The following is a 20,734-nucleotide window of genomic DNA, read 5'->3' as shown; positions in this document are numbered from 1 at the left end:
TAAAGTTATGTATTTTTATTTAAAGTGGCTTAAAAAAAAACTTAAGTGGTGACAATCTGAGTTAAGAAAAAATAATGTATTTTTGCCAAAACTTCGGTAAGTTCTCTGAAATTTATCTCTACATCTGAGGGGCCGTTCTGAAGAAAACTGCGGCAGATCGGCATCTAGATGTCACCAAAGGGCCATGCTGAGAGAAGACACGCCCACATAAATAAGGTATAATTTCTGAATTTGGGAAAAAAATTATCCCGAATAATTTCTTTAAAAAAAATCATACCTGTTTTTAAAATTATTATTACCTTTATTCTGTAAATAAAATTAAGTAAGTAGTCAGTCGGAGTCCTTTTTGTTGTTATTTTACATCAGGCATCGTGTTGGCTAGCTGTGCGGTGATCAAGGATTGGTGGTCGCACCCCCTGGTTAACTGCAGTCCCCGGCAACGCGCAGCCTCCCAGCAGCTCTGAGCGGGTTCACTTCAAGCAACGATTGCTATACTTCTGGACTAAAACGGGATCGGTTAACACAGGAGTGGATTTATTATTTCAGTTGCGGAAGTTTGGTACAACTTCCCCGCAGACCGGATCGCAACCTTACAGACTTTTGCGCCCGTGGCCATGAAGTAGGAGAATAGAGCGGAGTCCGGCGATAGGCCGTTAGCAGGCTGAGTTAGCCTACGTGAAGCTATTTGTATGGGCGCTAACTAGCCAAGTGCTATTTTTGTTAGCATAACAGATAGTAAATAACGACTTTTGGCGTGTCGTTATGCTCATGTACAGAGAAACCTTAGCGTGGTTCAGTGGAGAATTAAGTTTCGCTGAGTTTTGAGGTCTTTTTTTGAGGAAAGTATTTAACAAGAAAAAAAACAACAGCAACTTTAAGGCAACGTATCAGGTGGAGTTTTTTGGTTTATTTTGGGGGATGATGTGTGTACCAAAGTAATCAGTATTTTTAATCGAACAGACATTGATGATCAAACTTGAGTCGAAAACTATCTGGACTGCACTCCTCCCTTGCTCCTGGACTGGACTACAGTTCGCATTTCAGCCTCTCTACACCCCGTCGACTGGACCGTTGTCTTCGATCTTTGGCCCGGCTTCACTAGCTGGCCGCTCGGCACTGGGTCCCCAATGGAGGATCATGACAACATGGAGTATTTTTACCAGCAGGTACTGCAGAAGGACGTTACACGCAGACTGCAGGTCGGCCAGGACCTCATAGACTACCTGAACGACCCAGATCGCTCCCCGGACGTGGAGCAGGACAAGCCTCGGCTTGATAAGACCATAGACGAGTTAACGGGATGGATCAACTCCAGCAATTTCAAGGTACGGGAGGGGGACAAAAAAAAAAAAAAAAAAAGCCCAGTCATCGTGTGAGGGTGTCGTGGTGCTGGACGAGCATCCCGTTGGCCTCTTTGTGTATTATTTTCAACTAATTTGCCTTCTGAGCGTAAAAACAGTGGACGGGTAAATGCCTCGTTGTACAAAGAGGCTGGTTTCACTGAATCTAAAACAGAACTGACTGACTGACATGAAAATGAACATATTTATTAGCTAATTATGATTCAGACTACAAATATGTAAAACCATTAAAGCTTTACAGGCACCTTTAATGTGAATGTGCTCCCAGAAATGAGTGAGAAGCAGAGAGCTTTTGTCTGTGGCAAGCCAGCAGTCTAATCCTGCTACGTTGGAGGCAGACATTTTTAAATTTCCCACTGACTGGGTACTTTTCCTGCGCATTCCTGTGGTTTCTTAGGCTTTCTATTATCGTTTTTTGGTTGAGCCTGTCTGTGTCTGCGATTCAGACTCTTTGTCAGGACTGTGGACTACAGGGGGAATTATAGATGAGATGGGGGAGGGGTTAGGAGGCTCATTGTTATGACCTTTAATTTTTGTCCCTTTTTTTTCCTCTCCTGTAACCTCAGTTTATTCGGGTGTCTTTTGTTTCTCCCCCCCCCAACCATTTCTTACTTTTTCCTTTGTGTGCCTGAATGTACTCTCAGCAGTACTTTGATTCCAGAAAAAAAACAGAAGAGCAATATTTTTGCACTTTTCTCCGCATGCTGTTCAAAGCAGCTCAAAGCGTTTGTTGTAGTTAGACTGAAATTTGATTCGCAAGTTGCATTTGGAGTTAATAGATGTGTTACTCAGCCAGATGTGAACCCGGTGATGGTGCGTTCAGCATAACAAAGCCTCCGTAAAGCACATTTCATCTGCCTTGACTTGCATCAGGTTGTCACTGCTAGTCTGTGTGAATCTCAATGGTCAAATAATGCTGAATTTATGTCGGTACCCATGCATTTATGCAAGTGTGCATTCATGTTTTGATGCATTTAATTACATTTTTGTATGCAAAATTTCATATTAGTCTTTGAAAAGGAAGTGGAATGTATTTATGAACATATTTAAAACCAATAGGTGTTGGCCAAAGTACTGTAAAACAATAAAAGTAGAGCCTCGGCATCATAACATAGATCAAAGTAGATAAAAAGCAACGATTAACTAAAGACGTTGCAGAATCGTCACGTAAATTTACACGAGCGTTGCTTCTTGATGTGCTGCAGTGTGATGTTTCTGCTTTGTGTACAGCATCCAGCGCACAAGCTAGCATTTTCCTTTATTCTGGCTGTTTTTATATTGACATGTGTTGCTAATGGGTAGGGTTTGCGTGACCCCGGAAAGGTCGTCTTACCAACAGGCTTTTATCTTTTCTGTCACTGTCGAACAGAAAAGCTGGAGGAGTTTCGAGAAGCCACTGAGTCAGCAAGGTGACGGCGAACTAGAGGAGACGTGATGCAGGAAAAACAAAGTTGATGTGAGGGAAAGAGGGGGGGGGGGGCAGAGAAGGCATTTAATGCAGAGCAAAAACTGCAAAATTACAGTAAAAAAAAATTAATAAATGAAAAGTGCAAGTCATGACCCACAGACATGTTTGAGTGTGTTCAAAGTGAAGCTTTTCCGCTCGAGCACCTGTAAGGAATTAAAGCGAAAACTGTTCCTTGGGTTGGCGTTCTTTGTATTCTTCTTCTCTGCCGAACAGCAGATTCACTTCATAAACCCTGATCTCATCATCATCATCATCATAAGTGGCTGTATCTGGAAAATTGCGAACAGGAAGCATTAATAATGCACGACGCTGCATATGTGCAGTTCAAGTTAAGATGACTGAACACTTCTGGCAGTGATCGGGGACAGATTAGGTTACCAGACAGTAAAAGCCCCGGATGTCGTGATTTGTGTGTTTCTACTTAAACAGTCATGCCTTGTTTGTCAGAGAACCCCAATAACGCAGCGACGCCGCTCCTGGAGCGCATTCGCCGCTTTAATAGGAAACAGATGGACCCAAACAGCCGAATATTTTAATAGGCAAGTCCTTCATTTAAAAATGTTCCGCCAAAAAAAAATGTTTTTTTTTGTTGTTTTTTTTCATTGTTTTCAAAAACCTGGAAATCTCACAGTGAGATAGTATCTAAAAAAAGAATATCTTCCACTCAAGCCATGTCAAATGTTGGCGCTTAGCCTTCTGCTCTGCAAGGCTAGCTCTTCCTGCAGGTGCTTAATAGGAAAAAAAAAAAAAAAAAAAAAAAAAACCTCCCAGAGCAGAGAATTCAATGCAGCTTTGTGGGAAGCAGCTGCAGGAACTGTTGTGACACAGTCATTATTGGTTGGTGGGTTCAGACAATGGTTCCAATTTTTTTTATTTTTTTTATTGTTATTAAATTTCTCTGCTGTGTATTGGCGATTAGAAGTAAAGCTACAGGTGCTTATTGCATCTAGATCAAAATGAATGTTTTTTTCTGTGGATTCGGAACAAACGGCACTCTCATCTGCAGTTTTGTCCAATGAGGAGGATTCGGTTATAATTTCATTTAGTGAGAATAAGTGGAAGTTGGAATGATTTGATGATCTGCTTTTTCCCTCCCACTAAGAGTGGAATATTTCTTCAGCTTTAGCAGGAGTTAAATGTCCTGTTTGAAGACTAACTAAACGGACATCTTTACGTATTAGAACTCTTTTTTTCTTTTTTCTTTTTTTTATCTCAAAATCAATTTAAGGCTCTCTGTACACCATTTACATGGTATACGAATTAGCTGGGTAAGCCACCACACCTACGAACCCGAGCCTTTACAAAGAGCCTTTCATATAGAGCTGACTATGCGCAGTGTCTTAATGTCTCACATTCCTCCAGCTCCCTGGTTAAGAGTCTGGAAGGTATCATGTGTTGGCGAGACCCTTTTCATTTCTTAAAACAATATTAAAACAATATTCAGTTTTAATTTTGCAGTTTTGTAGATAAAACTTTTTTTTTTTTTTTTTTTGCTCCTGTCACCTATACTACCTGTAAACCTTTTCAGCTTGTCGGGTTTTGGCAACAAACGTCACATATTTTGGAGATTTAAAAAAAAAAAAAAAATTCTCTGAGCTGTTCCCATTGCTGCAGTATTAACCCCAAACCATTATGCTGCCACTGCTGTGCTTTACTGAGGATTTGATGTGTTTACAGTGTTAGTTTAGGACCATATAACTTTTTTTGTTGTTGTTATGGCGTCCTTGAACAGTTACTTCGTACTACTATTCCATAAATGTGCACATCTATTTATGTACACAAATATATATGCACAGTTTTTAAATAGAAATGCAATAGGAAAGACTAGTTTTCGTAGTTCCTCTTTTTATTTCTACCACATCTACATAGTGATGTGGCGTGAACCTGTTTTCTTTTGTTCAGATGCTATGTCAATTAATCACATGGCAAATTAAAATAAGCTTGATAATCTCCTTTCTGGTTAATATGTTTTTTGAAGGCCAGTTTCGTTTACAGAGGCAAAATCCGTTTTATTCGTGGCTTAGGTTGTGTTTTGTTTTCACGTATTTTTTCAGTTGTTTTGTTTTAATGCCTTCCCTTTTCCAGCGTCGTGTGCTCTGTACAAAGTTAATCAGTCGTTGAGAGGGCAAACATGCATTATTATGCCATTATTTTATTATTTTACAACGATGTTATAATTTATTGCAATAATTTCTGCGACAGGCCTTCACCAGTCTTTCGCGATGACTATTTGTAAAAAGACTTCACGCACTTGGCTCCTTACTTAACTACTTACTTGCCATTAAGTTGGTCTGTTTTCTAAAAAAATAAAAAAAAATCTCTGTAGCATACATTAAAATTGGTGGTCGTAACTTAAAATGTGTAAAAAAAAATTGCAGAGAGATGAATACTTTGGCAAAGCACTTCCGCATCCCTCCTATTCCCTCGGTACTCTAATGTCAGGGTTGATAACAAGCGTAGCCCTTTTCCATTTCTTCTCCTCCGTTCCTCCATGTGAAGATGATACCAGATGGTTGTGGGTGCTTGTTGGGGTGTCGGGTGGAGGAGGGGCAGAAGGAGCCTGAGGGATGTTTCCATCATGAATCATGTTGCTTTCCCCCCCTTTTTTTCCCCCCTGAATAACGTTGGTATAAGTCGGGGTTCAGTTTGACCCAAGGCTTGCATTTCCTCCACAGGTGATTATTTCTTTTTTTGTTTTGCTGCTGTTTGTTTTTTGTTATGTCGTTTTGTCCTCCGTCTTTTCCTCACTCTTTAAAAACACAGTCACCTGGCTTCAGTCTTCCTTTGACCAAAATAGGGGAAAAACTGCGGGCCAGCTCTGATCTTATTGCTGGACCGTCTTGGCAAATATTCTTTAAATGGATTTTCTTTTTGGCTGTTGCAGTTTCGCCGGAGCGCTGCCAACAAAAGCATTCCAGGAGCGCAGCAGCATCGGGATGTGATCTTAATCAGAGGAAAAGTGGAAAAACTCCACTTCCAGACACAAATATGCGTCTGCCCACCGAAATTTTTAGCGTCGTCACAAGCTAATGTTTATGTTGCAGGGGGTTATTTAAATAGTGTCTTAACTGAATTTTGAACTTTAAGAAAGTTGGCTACATTTTATTTTCTTTGTGTGGGATTAATTACTGCCCTCTTGCACTAACCTTTAAATAGAAGATACTGACAAGTATGCAAGGAGATTTAAACATCTTCTGAGCAAACTTACAAACACAGGGGTGACGTTTCTGTGGACCAAACAGATTTTGTTCTTCTGTCCATAGTGATCACTTTCTTACCAAGTCGATGTCGTCGTCCAGGCCGTGTTAATATGGAGTTATTCCAAAATCTGGAACCACACGTGGGGGAGGCAAACCCGGCTCTCCAGAGCTGCACCAGAACAGCTGCTCTCTGCATTGGGATTTTTTTTGGCAAGCAAAAATCTTTCAGTGGGAGATTAAAGATCCGCATATTAAAGCTGCTAAAGGGAAGATGGGTCCGCCTCGGATCGGCTGGAAGAACTCTGGAAAGTGTGGGCGATGATTTGGAGCCCGGACTTCTGCGCAGTCCTACGCTGGATAGGCGGGTTAAATTTGGCGCTCTGCCATTTGATGAACTAATAGTGGTGTAAACGCTGGCTGACGGAGACTGGGCCGCGTTTGGTCCTGCTAAAATGTGACGGTACTATTTATAACAGTGTGGTGAACAGCATTTGCATTCACATTATTTGTACAATGAGCTACTTTTCTGTGTGTTTTTTTTTTTTTTTTGTCTTTTAGCACGTCAGTTGAGGTTCTTAATCTGTCCAAATCCATTGCTAGCTTTTGATCTATGGTCAGTACGTTTGGAAACTCAACCAGATTTCATTTTTTCTGTAATATGTTAGTTATCTGAAGGAGCACATTTAAATTCATTCAGTGTGAACAATTAAATTTCAGTTTTAGTTTCTGTGGGTTTACATGAATCGGTTCGGTTGGTTTGATGTGGAGAACATGGAGGTGAAACGGCCAATCATAACCATTGTTCTTCTTTCTCTCTGTGCTTTTTGCAGGTGGCTTTGTTAGGAATAGACATCTGCGGGGCATTCGTGGACCGCTTGGGAGAGCGCTTCAAAGGATACCTTGGCACAGGTAAGAAGATTTCTCTTACTTTTCTTCTCGTACCCAAAGGTTAGCTCGGATCCGCTGGGCAGGCTTTGTTTTCGTTTAGCGCCCAAAACAAGTGAAAACAAGTTTAGCGGCAGCTTCGTTGCACATGTACCAACAAACCAGTTTGAACCCATTTTTTTTTTTTAAGCCAACACAAACTTCTTATTCAGATTTTTGTAAAAGTGATTATAATGATCTCTTTCTTTTCTCTCTTCCTGTGGCTCTAACGCTTTATCCGCTGGCATAAAGAGTTAGTCGCGCATAAATTTGCCTTCTTGTTTTCATACCAAGGTCTTGTTTGTATTAACGGACAAAAGCAAACCTGTGCGCTCAGTTTAGTGTTTTCTTGGCTTATGAGTGTTGCAGTTTGTTAAATAGTCACTGTCCTTTCAGCATCTCTGTGTGTGTGTGTGTGTTTTCGTTTCGTCTCTCGCTTCCACTTTTTAGCTTCCTGGCTCCGCCCCCTTTTTCTATTCCTCATCCTTTATGCTTCTCTATACTTGGGTCACCCTGTTACACCCCATAACCGCGCCTTGCGTTAATGACCTTAGCGGCTCAGTCCTATATCAGATTTCACACTCATTGGGAGTGTATGTGTGTGTTCTGTGAGCGCCCGCCGTGTGTGTGCGTGTGTGTGTGTGTCACTGCAAAGCCAGACTGCATCTTGTCACCAGCAAACATGCTGAACCCTGCAGTGCCACTCCAGGATTACTGGCCTCATCAGCACACTGTGCAGTTCACCACCAGACATATTTTCAATCCAGTCGTGGTCAAGGACGCTGCTGAACTAAGCTGCCATTATTATGAAACTGTGCGCTTCAGATTGGTTTGAAAATTTTTTTTTTTTTTTTTTTTTTTTTTTTTTTTTTTTTTTTGCAAAGCCGACTGTGGAATATCCCCTCCTCAATGTGACTTCATCTTTCCCCTGCAACGCTCCCTTTCTTCATCCGCCCACCAGCACACAAGGAGGAGGAAGATGAGATCATTCAGACTGAGTGATTGTATTGATTTACAGGGCTGACATATTGCACAGCGCTGCTGAATTTACAGCGTGTGTGCGTGCGTGCACTCTGACAAAGTGCTGCGCGCCATCCGGCCAAGTTATCCTAAGTGGGAGCCCAGGTGAAACACGCAGACCTCGTTTTGTGTGCTGCACTCTGATTTAATCACGCTTCGGTGTGTGCAGATTGACGGGTGAGCCGGGCTGTGATTGGCCAGCATTTCTGTCGCTTTTCAATGAGATTGTGCTGTTGAAGGGACATTTGTGTACGTTTTCATTTTTACTCCACTGAGTGACGTGTCCAACAACCCCCCCACCCCCTTGTTTGAGGGTATTGTCCTTGTTGCCGAGGCAACCAGCTGTTGTGGTAGCATAACTACCACACTGAGTTAAAGGACAGATTACATCACTCCCTCTGCTGATGTCTCATTCAGGGTGTGTGTGTGTGTGTGTGTGTGTGTGTGTGTGTGTGTGTGTGTGTGTGTGTGTGTGTGTACATGAGCCACTCTGTCTATTGACATTGTCTCTAATTGAATGAATGTTAGAGGTCATTATTGGGTCGCACCAAACCAGATAAAGTAGCAAAACAACAGTTTTATGAAGTTTATATTCTATTTTTATCTGATGTAAATTTAGAACATTCTGTTTTTAATTATAGGACTTTAAAAAAAACGTGCTAGATTTGTTTCAGATGTCAAAACTAGAACTATATTTTTACTATAAACAGCAGTTAAAGCAGTGTAGCATAAATATGCACTGATTCCACTTTCATGGCCAATTTCCAATCTCAGTTTTGACTTGCTGATACCAGTTTGAAGCAGTTGTCACTTTCTTTTTAGGATCTTTGATAAAGAGTCTGACAAGCATCTTTTTTTTTTTTTTTTTTTACTTTTTTTTCTGAAAGTGGTCTGTTATTAATTAAGTAAAATGCAGAGTGATTGGGTCTAAAATCAGCCCATAGCATCTCATATTAGCGGTTAGCATGGCTACCATAACTGTGTAGCTCAGATTCTCTCTGCCTTTCATTTAATATCTGTACTCTGACCTTAACTCTGTGATTTCAAAACCTAGCTCATCCAATTAAATCTCATCCTTTTGCTTATTTCTGGAATTTTTACTCCTCGTTTAAGTTGCAGCCTCAGTAAACAGCAGGCTTGTCTTTTTAAATAGTTTTACGCCATTTGGGTTTCATGTGACTTCATCCGTAAACACCTCACTGATGATGGAAATAAGTGACTTTCAGTAAACACAGAAGAGTGTTGCTGTTAATGACTGACATTCTAAGGCACAATCTCTGTCACTATGCCCCGTTACTGTTTGTTTGCATGGAATGGAGAGAAATAAGACATCAGCTTGGATTATTTAGTGTATGGTGTCTGGATTATTTACGCCAGAACATAAATAATCCAGACGTGCAGCTAGAACCCGCTCTAGCTGCATGTCTGACATAATTACTCAGATCCGAGCTTTGACCTCTGAGACAAACTGAACACAGCGTTAAGTAAGGGTGTGTTCGCTTAACCAGGAAAAGGACAGATATTGTCTGATTCTGGTCACATTTGAATGCTTTAGAAATATAAAGATACTTTATTTTAGGGAAGCACTGATTTATCGGCCAGTCAATTTATCAGTGCCGATTTCCTTCATTTTGGGAGATCGGTGATCGGCCGATGCAAAGCCGATCTTGTCCACCGATCTTATCTAGCTTGGCATTGATCTAAGAATCGACCACTGTTCTCTTTTGTTCTCCGGTGAGAAAGGTTTGACTGACAAACCGGCTCACCAAGTTATGTCTGCACGTTTGCAAATAACAATAGTGAGCCCACTGTTGACAAATAAACAACTTTCTTGCTACATTGAGCAACATTTCAGACACAAAAAAAAAATTGGTGTCGGCCAGAATCGGAATCGGCAGGTTAAGCCTTTTTCAAAGATTGCTAATCGGCCGGAAAATTGCAATCGGTGCACCGCTACTTCATTTAAATATTTATCGTCTTATAACATCTACTGTAGAACTGTAACGAAGGCAGCGTTATGTGGGTTTATGTCCAGGTTTGAAGCATCAAGAGTGAAAGTTTATTTTATTTTTTAGCCCTTACTGCTGATGCAGGTTGAGGGTGTGGGGGAAGACATTACTGTTGAGGATTATTAGATTTCGTAAGTCATTTTTTTGACTCTCCAATATGCTGCTTCAGATGATATTTAAAATGTGAAATTCTTGACACGGTCCTAATTTTTTCAGCTGTGCATTTAAAGACTCTCTCTTTCTGTTCTTCATCATCTCACTGGATTACATAGAGCTTGCTGACATGTGAGCGTTTGATGACCTTGGTGTTATTTTAGTCACGGTCCATTACTCATTTCCTTTCTTTCTTTCGTTCTTTACGACCTTTCAAAGCCTCGTGATTGTGCTGTTAAATGTTCTACAAGTTATTGAGTCTGATAAAGCCCACATACTTTACTAAATGTAACCTTTTATCTTTGTTTGTTATTGTCTTTTGAAATCATTCCACTTGGGGGCAGTCTTTATTACCTCCGATGTGCAAACACTGTTGAATTCAGCATCATATGTGGTTTGATTTTCTTGCATTTAATCTTGAGCAGATTTGTTCCCATCTTGTCTCTCATCGGCATTCCCTCCCTCATGTTTTTTATTTATTTATTTATTTTCTCTGTTTGTAGTCTTGCCAGCTCTGGTGGACCGGCTGGGTGACGGGAAGGATCAGGTCAGGGAGAACAGCCAAGCTCTCATCCTTCGCCTCATGGAGCAGACCGCGTCACCCATGGTGAGACACATGCTGACATGAGCAGATAAATCCTGCATGCATCTTCAAATTAAAGGTGTAGCTGTGTGTAAAGCCATCTTGGAGGAAACGTTGTATAAACTACAATAATTTTTTTTTTTTTTTAAAAACAAGAAAAATTCCAGTTAGGATCTTCTTACGCATATTTTTTTGGTTAACTTTAAAGACATCTGGCTGCAAGCAATTTGTGTTAAGTGTTGTATTTTTCTCTATTTTACAAAAGTACATGCTTTCATACAGAGGCATCACATCCATGCTTTTTACTCTCAGTGCTAGAATCTGTTTGTTTTGGCTCCCTCCTCTGGGTAATAAAAAAATTACAGCTGCTGCATCCTCATTGTCTTTTATGTTGACACATAAACATTTCTTGCAAATGCAAATACCGTCCCTGCGCTTCGCGCGCTGCTTAGCAAAGTTTGTAACGTGGCCGTTTTTTTTTCTTGTTCCTCCTGACGTCCTTTCTCCCTCTCTTCCTCGTGCTCTCGTCCTCCTCCACGTTTTATTTTTTCTTATCAAGAACGTGTGGGAAAGGCTGACTCCCAGCTTTAAACACAAAAACTTCCGCAGCCGAGAAGGAATCTGCCTCTGCCTCAGCGCCACACTCGGCACGTGAGTAACTTCTTCTTTTTCAGCGCAAGATCAGGATGACATTTAAATAGAGTTTTAAATCAGTTTACCTTCTGTTTCCTCAACATGTTCCTGACACATAGAATGACTTTATGTTCTGAAAAGTCAGAGAAATTGGCTAAACTTTCTCCAGAAGGGGCAACCGGTGCCGTTTCTGCATCCTTTCTTGACCCACTTTGTTCAAGAAACACACAAGTTCCCTGTGTCCAGGATTAATCCTCTTAACTGTTTCCGCCTCGAAGCAAACCCCACAGATCCTCGGTTACACGACGTTACAGTTCAGACACGAACACTTGTTTTTTTTATGAATTAGTTTGATCTCACTTCCTCCCGTAATTCTAAGAAGATTTGTTCTCCTGCTGGGTGCCGAGAATTGCAGGGACGTTTTAGCCTCGGTAAGCTGGGGCTCGGCAGGGTCAACAATGTCATCGTACAAAACGTGTTTACAGGAATAATAATAAATATATCGTCGTTTGTCGCAGCGTGTTGGACAGTGGGGGTCCCTGCTTTAGGTTGGCACAGCCAACAAACTAATCTGAATTTTTCTGCTGATTTTAGCATCTTTTTGCTAATAGCCGGTGGCATTTCTGTGTTGAAGTCTTCAGCTGCCGCCTGATGGTAATGCAGAAGATGTTGGGCATTCCTGCTTTGAAACTGAGTGGAACGATAAGACAAATGACCGTTTACAGAGCTCTTGGTCTTAGCATTTTTTATTTTTTTTAGTTTTCCACTTAAATTTTTAAAAGAACAAAGCGTACTTAGGGCTATTTATTGTAAAGCCGAGTCAGCTTACTCCTGTTTCTGTATTTACTTTGTCTTCTTCTTTTGTCCGCCTCTCTCAGGTACGGAGCCCAGCCTCTCAGCCTCAGCAAATTAGTCCCACATCTCTGCTCTCTGACTGGAGATCAGAACCCACAGGTGAGACGAGCAGCATCGTTTAGTTTGAATTGTGCTCCGGCTTTTGTTTCCTTAATTTATGCGGGCAAAAACACGTTGAGACAGGAACAGGCTGGTGTGTAAATACATAAATCACTTAGATTAGTTGTTAAACAGTCATATGTCCTTTAAAATCAGTTTAATTCATAATGACTTTAAAGTAAATAATTTTAGATTAGATTATCTTGGATTCTATTCCAGGTTCAGTCAGATAAAGATTTAGATTTTATTCATCTTTTTTTTTTTTTTTTACTTTTAGTCATCCCATGTGAGTTGCTGCTCAACAATTCAAATGTTTTAAAATCCATAGTCTAAATTAATGTGCAGTGCCTGACTTTTGTGAAAGAAATATCTCTCTCTCATTGTGCATCAGCTAAATTGTAATAAACAAAGTAAACAAATTTTATTACATGTTTGCATCGGCTCATGACAAATAATAACACACAAAGAAGTCTGCTTAATGTATCTAAAATGAGTGATAAACGGCAAAAAAAAAGACATCAAATGAAAATATTTTCCTTCGTTAGTCGACTAGTGTAAGTGTTCACCGTGCTGAGCTTGTTGTTTTGGCAGCAGATTCCGTTCGCACAGTTTTTGTCCATCGCAGTCTCAGTGTTGGCAGCCATAAACAGATTTATGTGGCAAGAATCATTGATGTGACTCAGAAGAAAGAGAGTTTGCCAGCTGTAATCTGAAATCAGTCGCAGTTCCAGAAACTGCAAGAATCCTTAGTGCACCGTTAGCTTTTTTTTTGTTGTTGTTTTTATGTTAGTGCCACAGCATAGTGATAAAAATGACCAGCAATCGGTTCTGCTGAGAGCTGCTGTAGTTGGGGTTACATGTGAAGTATATGTGAAATACTAGGTCTGCTGAAATTTTAGATGAGGGTGACCCCAAGCTGCGAACGTGACGCATGTTAAGTGGAAATGCTTCAGCACTTAGCAATTAGCTTTCCCAAAGGAGCGTAGGAGTGACTTTTGTTTGTTTGATAAGTTTAAAGCACTGTTTGGTAACACTTTATTTGAAGGGGTGTGCATACGACTGACTTGACACTGTCATAAATATGACATAACACCTGTCATGAACATAAAGAAGTCTTTATGAATGTTTATGACAGTTGTCATACAGTACCATTCGGTAAATAATGACATTTTTAATGCAATGTTGCTCTAAAAGTTGCATTGAAAGTCCATTAAAAGTGCAAACTTTGCATGATTTTGTAAATTATGATAATTTAATGCAAAGTTGACATTTTTAATGGACTTTCAATGCAACCTTTAGAGCAACTTTGCATTAAAAGTGTCATTATTTACCGAATGACACTTCATGACAACTGTCATAAACATTCATAAAGACTTGTTCATGTTCATGACAGGTGTTATGTCATGTTTCTGAAACTGTCATAAACATGACACCCCTTCAAATAAAGTGTTACCCACTGTTTTATTTTTATTCATTTCTAGAAAGTAAATACTGAAGTGTGGGACTGTACAAGATTAAGAAGTGGGGTTATAAAGTGAAACGCCATCCAGTCGGCCGAACACTTAATGGCATGCACAATGTGTGATTCGTTAAGATTGCAAACAAAACTGCACAAATATCACTTTTCATACAGTCCATTGTGATATTGTTAATGTGCACCCTGATGTTGCAAAATAATGGTGTATCGTGCATCCCTTACTCAGAAGCCTAGAGGTGAAAACTCTTCTTTCTGTGTCCATCCTTCTCTTTACTAACAGTAGCAGACATCAGAGAATTCACAAGAATGCTAATGTCACTAACTAAATGGAGAGTTTAGCATCATTTGTTACATTTAATGTTTCCAACACTTTTTATTAAAAATGTGTTGCTTTTTGTTGCATCACTCTGCAGCTGCGCTTGAATTCTCGGCTCAGACATCTTGAGACGACGCTCTGATTATTACTGTTATTACTGAGAGGATGAGCTTAGCTGTGCGCCCTCACCTCCCACTGAGCTTCATTGCGCTAACATCTAGTTGTTAAACACCCACAGCAGCTCAGAGCGAGGGTTTGAGAGTAAATGTGCAGATGGGGGGTAGGGGGGATTGGAAAGCTGAGCTCTGCTTCTTCTGCTGAATGATTGTGCCCAATCATTAGCTACCCCACATTTCACCTCGACCAATCAACAGCCTCGACAAGCCGTCTCCGTCTCACTTGCAGTGAATTCCTTCAGCAAAAACCCAGCTACCCAATCACAACACTTCTCAGTTTAATTAGCAAATCGGGTGTCTCCCGGAGGAGGTGCAGTAGGGATTGGATTTTAATGAGTGCTTACAGCATTTTGTGTAATATTTATTAGGTCAAGAAGTGAATAAAAGTGATACAAACTGCATGACTAATTGCCTTAGATACTAGGTGAACTCCCAGCTTGTGTGTGTGTGTTATTAACGTGGTGATGTCTGCCTTCTGTAGGTCCGAGAGGCTTCCATAACAACACTAGTGGATGTTTATCGTCACGTCGGAGAGAAAGTCAGAGCAGACCTGGGAAAGAGAGGACTTCCAGCTGCTGGGTGGGGTTTTTTTTTTTTTTTTTTTTTTTTCGCTCTCATCTCTTGTTCTGAACTCACTAATGGGAGGTTTTCTGGTTTGTGTGTGTGTGTGTGTGTATGTGTGTGTTTCGGCGATGGGTCTGTAGGGTCCCAGAGCTTTGGCACTCGGTCTGTCCCAGGCCACACCATGTACCACTCTGTCCTGCACTGCACACAGAAGCACTTTCATTCGGAGCACAATGCCGTTTGACTGAGGGGAACGGGTGGGAGGGGGCTGCCGGGGCACAAAGGGGCTGGGGAGAGAGAAACAGAGTTGGGTGAAAATTACAGCGTTCAATCATCTGAACAAAAGGTTTTGAAAGGTTTTTTGGTTTTTATTTTTGAAACTTTAACAGCGGGCAGCGTCGATCCCGTCTTTCTCCCATGTGGGAGATCTGAGCAGCAGTCAGCTCTGTGTGCTGACTCCTCAGCATGAGTCGTGTGTCTGTGAATGCTTGGCTGCGACCATGTGTCATGTGTTGTGCATATTAAGCCAGTCTGTCTCCTGTGTAAACACGCGGTCTGTGTATGTAGGGTTTATCAGCGATGGCGTGTTTGTTTGTGTTTGGTCTAATGTAGGAATCAGACGTTTGCAATAATTTGTTCAGTTAGAGAATCCTCTTTTCTTACACATGTTTACATTTTTTGTGATTATTAAAATACAGAGGAAGGCCATGCTGTAACAATAAGCACATTAATTCAAAACTACTGATTTAAAAACATTGGCAATCTACTGCCAGGATATATGGGTTTTACACCTTTAAATTAATTTAGGGAAGTTTGAGCATATTTGCATTTCTTCTTTCGGTCCCAGAAATAAATCTGACACAATTCTGTGTGTCTGACGATGTGTGTGTTAGTATTAGCACACATATGGCTGGAATGCATGACTGGATCACATTTCATCTCTGCAGAGCTAGCATACTATGCTATATCGTCTTCCAATCTTAGTTTGTTTACTTTTGCTCTCTAAAAACAATTATAATTCAGTCGTCACGTTTCGTACTCTCTCAAGTTCAATTTTTGTCTTATTTAATGTCAACTTTAAAACAACTTTGGCAATTCTGTCCACATAGAATATAACTCACTGGAGTAAAGAAGCAGAACATTTTCAATAAGACAAAAGAGTGGCTGGAGAAATGCTATGAATCTCACAAAATTGCCTTTTATTTTTGCATAATAAATTAACGAGTGACTGTGTGACTCTTGTTGTATGTTAGTAACTAACTAACATTGGATACCAGTTGACTAATATTCTAAAATAAAACAAAATTCTTGCAGAGTTGATGTTTTCAAATTATCTTTAGCATCATATATTAGAGGTGAGTTTGATTAACATTACCAAAAGGGTTCTCTGGATGTGAATACTGTAGAGAATGTAGATCATTACCTTAACTTTGACACTGCTGTTCTCTGCCTTATGATCCTGCGTGGGTCCTTAGATCACCCAGCTAGCTGCTTTTAGTTGACAACTAAACGTAAACTTAAAGGAGATCGGGATTTTTCCACTTGCAGCTCCCAAACTTTGGATCAAGTTGCTTTTAAATGTTAGACAGGTATCTTCACTTTGTGTGTTTTTTTTAGGTCTCTTTCTAAAAGCACATCTTTTCTCTGCAGCCTTTGAAACATCAAAGATGTCTGTTTTATGCTTACTTATCTTATTTTTGTGCAAAATTTTGGAGAAACTTGTGTTTTATATGTGCTTTATGAATAAATTGGACTCGCCGAAAGTCTGCAGAAAGACCTAGTGCCACATAATTGGATGTCTTTAATCAGCAGGTCAGCAGGCCTGCAACAGTAATCGTGTTTAACCTGACTCCTTCCAACATACCACTTACCGTATTTTCCACACTATAAGGCGCACCTAAAAACCTTCAATTTCCTCATAAGTCGACAGTGCGCCTTATAATCAGGTACGCCTTATATATGGACCAATATTGAACCACAACAGGTCTAGCAACTACGGTAAGCAGCCGCCGACTTCATTTTCGCCCGTAGAAGAAGCGCGCGGTGCATGCTGGGATAGTTGTCAGAATGCTGGTTTGTTAATAAAGTTTGACTGACCTATCTACCTACCGACCGTCTAGAATCAGGTCGTCTGCAGGTCATTTAGCACCACGTTCTCCACGAACATGCTGTGCGCGAATGGAGAAGGGTGACCATCGTCCAGCCACGCCCCAGCCCAGTCGCGGAAGGCTCTCCTCCACTATATATAGTGCGGAAAATACGGTATATTATCTTGACTTTATTTGGGTTTGTTGACCGTCTCGAAGATGGATCAGCAGTGATTACCTTTCTGGCAACGTAAATATCCTGCGAAGGCTTTACTGTATCTGAACGAAAACAGCTGTTGAAATCTGATTGAGGTCAAACCGTTTCATGCAGACAGCAAGTCGGACGCGACCCAAACTCGTTAAACGGAGATATGATTAGGAGTCGGTGAAGTAATGGTTCACAAATTCTTGTTTTTCTTGTAGAACTGGAACCAAACAGTCGTAACTCGACTCTGAACAGCATGGGATTACCATTAGCCCGTAGTTAGGCTGAATACGGGTGGAGTTCAGTGTTCAGCCCTTGATGTACACATTTTCCCCTTGGAGAGGGAAAAGTGGAGAGATGTTGTATTGGGGTGGGGGGGGGGGGAGCGGCGTTGTTCTGTCTCCTGTCGGCCATGTAGCCCCTTCCCCCTCAGATGATAACGAGTGTATCTGAGTTCGGGAGGGAGGTTATATAAAGGGTAACTGAATCTCTTTTGCTGCCCGTCACACAGACTGACCCACATGACTCTCTCTCTCTGTCGCACAGACAGATTTTTAAAGTGTTTGAGATTCGGATCTTAAGACGTTTCTCGGTGTGCGTCCACGCAGCGGTAGGTGGGGCTTTGTCGCATGTCTGTGGCATGCTCCGGTCTCTCGCCGTTTGGCTCTCCCTCCCTTTCGCCCTCCCCTCTCCCTCTTTTCGTCTCCTTGCCTCCCTCCCTCTCTCGGAGCCACTGCACCATGTTGGATACAAAGAGCCGAGGGGAGCGGAGGACCAGAGCGTGTCACTAGCATGTGTGGGGGTAACGCAGCGTCGCACGGCAGCCTATTAATCAGTCCTCCGGAGAGAGATTCGAAGACAAATGACTGCTGAGGACGAAACGCAAGGATATATTTAACCAAACAGACGAGCGAGATGCTTCTGCAAGGAAGAGAGCCGCTTGAAAACGCTGCGCGGCCAAGGAGCCAGATGCACGGCTAATTATTGTCGTCGGGAGCTGCTTTGCAATCTGGTGGCCGCCGATCTGCAACTAGACGCCAAAGGGCAGAAAGGCAGGTAGAGGGGCTGGGCGATGACTTTAATGAATTCATATTTAAATTTGTGGAAATGACACAGTAATGGATGTAAGTGAACATGCTTCATTTTCTTTGTTTTCTCATTGCAAGTCACTTCTGTTCTGTATCTTGTAAAGCATGGGCGAGGTTTCTCTTGTCCGGTTCTGATTGTGCGTCTGGAAATGAGCAGCATGTTGTGTGTTTTTTTTTTTTTTTTTGGGGGGGGGGGAGACTCTGATCATGCTAGAGTTGTGGCGCCCGGAGTGAGACACACCCACACATATATTGAAAGATGGATGAGCGGGAGCTCCACATGTTGTGAGCTGATGATACTCACTTCTGATCCGTGCCACCTTTGTTTGTTTCTAGGTCAACGATGACCGTCTGCATATTTTACTCACCGATGCTCTTCAGCGATTAGTTTATTTTTTTCATGCGACTGCGTTTTGTTATAACCTTCTTTTTGTCTCCTTTTTTTCCCCCCAGGCTACAGATGATATTTGCTCGTTTTGATGACTCCTTGAATTCTGGCAACATGGCTCTGAGCCCAAGTCACGGTCAGTACCTTTTATCATTCCATCTGCCATTATTATGTTGAAGAGCAGCCAAGTCATGTGATTATTTTCGAAGATGGTTTTACTCTTGTCAAGTAGCAGGTGAGCTTATAAAATAAGAAATACGAGAAGCACGTTGCGTGTGCCTCTGTCGGATGGAGGGATTCTTGTGCGTGTCTAAATCAGCAGATGCTCTCGTGGTTGCGTCTGTTTGTTGCTATGAGCTCTTGTAAGAGGACATAACAGGATTAATGGTTTAGTGTGTTTGTGTGAGTGTTTTCTGACAGAGCCAGACCTGAACTGAGGTCTGCTTTTGCCGCTGTGACGGTTTTTGCTCTAAAGCAATGTTTGACTCCAGAGAAATGTCGGACTATGCTGACACATACGTGACTTTATTACTTTATTATTGAGTGATTCATTTGATCTGGACTTGAACTTTATTGTAATGTAGGTCTTTTATTGTGAGGTGATAAAACTGATAGTGTTTGCTACATATCTGTCTCTGTAGAATTGTCTTTGCGTTGGGAGTTCAGTTTTACAGCAAGATAAACTTCTGCATCGCTTAGATTTCTGCTGGAGATGAACCTGTTGGATTTTGATCACGAATGTTGCAAAGCTCTCGCCTGCCAACCCCACTTTCGGACTATTTTAATTTCTCTTTAATGGCTGTAAATTACAATTGTTCTGAGATTGTTTGACAACCCAAAAGTTACAAACTTGCTTTTCTCTGCATCACTATAAATCTTCAGGCTCTATTTAAAATAAACAAAGGTGTCCAACTTGGTATTTATGGGAATAAAGCTCTGATTTGCTGCTTTGTGGTCATCCATTTAGTGTAGGAGTCATTACTGATCTTTAAGAACTGGAGGTGATGTCACACTGTGTGTGTGTGTGTGGGAGAGCAGTCACTGTTACACAGCTCCGCAGTTAAAGTGTTTAATTTTTTTTAGATAAGTATAGTTTTTAAGCCATCTTTAGTGCCTCGTTATAGCAATTAGTATCACTTACTACAGTCCCGGTGTTTTTTTACCTCAACCGTGAGATTACCAAAACACTAAAAACATTTGGTAAGGTTGTACTTTCATGAGTGACAGAATTATACTCTAAACAAGATTTTCCCCCAGAAAACAAAAAAGCCCGGTGGTTGGGCACTAAGGCAGTCATTCATGCAGCGGCCTATCGTGTTTTAGAGTTAAAAAATGTTTAAAGTTGACAGGACATTTGAAAATATCACTTGATATTTAAAATAAACTTAAATAAATAAGCAATGCTATAACCCTGGTGGGGGCACAAGTAAAACCTGGTGGCCCGCCAGGCTTATAATACACTGGGGGAAACCGTGTTTAAAAAAGGATAGAATGGGACACGTTTTTCTAATGCGATCACCTTCCTGTTATCTGCTGACATGGAGAGCTGACGTACCTCTAAAGAAGAACATAATTTTCTTTCTAGAAGTTTTTATTTCCCTTCATTTTTTAATTTCTCACTGATACTAAAACTTGCCAGTAGCTATTATATATGTTACCTTGTGTTTTTAGCGTGATCTGCTCGCCATCAGACTGTTGATACATCTGACAGAAATGGGTTTAAAGTAGTCTTAATTTTACCAATATGTTTCTGATGTAAAGTAGTTTGATCGTTCTTTTAGTGTCTTTATTCTGACAGAGAATCTGCGGAAGGAGTCAAAGATGAGGGTGATGGCCAGGAGGCCTTCTAACCTCAAAAACGTTGAGCTCTTCACCAAAGACAAATTGTCAAAATGTCAGTGGGAAGATTCAAAAAGCTGGTCAGCTATATTAAAAGAGGGTTGAATCCCAATAAATATTTTTCAATGAGAATTGAGAACAAAATAATAAAAAAAAATCTTTAACATGCCATAATAAGATTTAAATAAATCCAAACCTTTTTTTTTTTTTTTTTTTTTTTTTTTTTTTCCTTTTTTTTTTTTTTTTCTAGGTTCCTTTTCATGGTTTAAAAAAAAAAATTTAATTTAAA

General features: G+C 40.8%; 1 protein-coding gene across 24 annotated transcripts in view; it reads left to right on the top strand.

Moving 5' to 3' along the window:
* Nucleotides 1-423: 423 nt before the first annotated feature.
* clasp2 (cytoplasmic linker associated protein 2) overlaps nucleotides 424-20,734 on the top strand; it is a 66,430-nt gene continuing 46,119 nt past the window's right edge. For 20 of the 24 annotated variants that reach the window (XM_015055009.1, XM_015055008.1, XM_015055015.1 and 17 more), the window contains exons 1-7: nucleotides 1,128-1,325; nucleotides 6,860-6,938; nucleotides 10,639-10,742; nucleotides 11,278-11,369; nucleotides 12,230-12,305; nucleotides 14,756-14,853; nucleotides 18,672-18,742. In XM_015055009.1, coding sequence (XP_014910495.1) covers nucleotides 1,128-1,325; nucleotides 6,860-6,938; nucleotides 10,639-10,742; nucleotides 11,278-11,369; nucleotides 12,230-12,305; nucleotides 14,756-14,853; nucleotides 18,672-18,742 — 718 coding nt within the window. The other 4 variants (XM_015054994.1, XM_015055018.1, XM_015055017.1 and 1 more) reach the window with 4 other exon arrangements.

Source organism: Poecilia latipinna, unplaced genomic scaffold, assembly GCF_001443285.1.
Source record: "Poecilia latipinna isolate Pla-1442-1.1 unplaced genomic scaffold, P_latipinna-1.0 Scaffold1290, whole genome shotgun sequence".
In the NCBI taxonomy this organism is placed as follows: domain Eukaryota; kingdom Metazoa; phylum Chordata; class Actinopteri; order Cyprinodontiformes; family Poeciliidae; genus Poecilia; species Poecilia latipinna.
The sequence above is the reverse complement of the archived record's forward strand: the minus strand, read 5'-3'. Positions and strand labels throughout refer to the sequence as shown.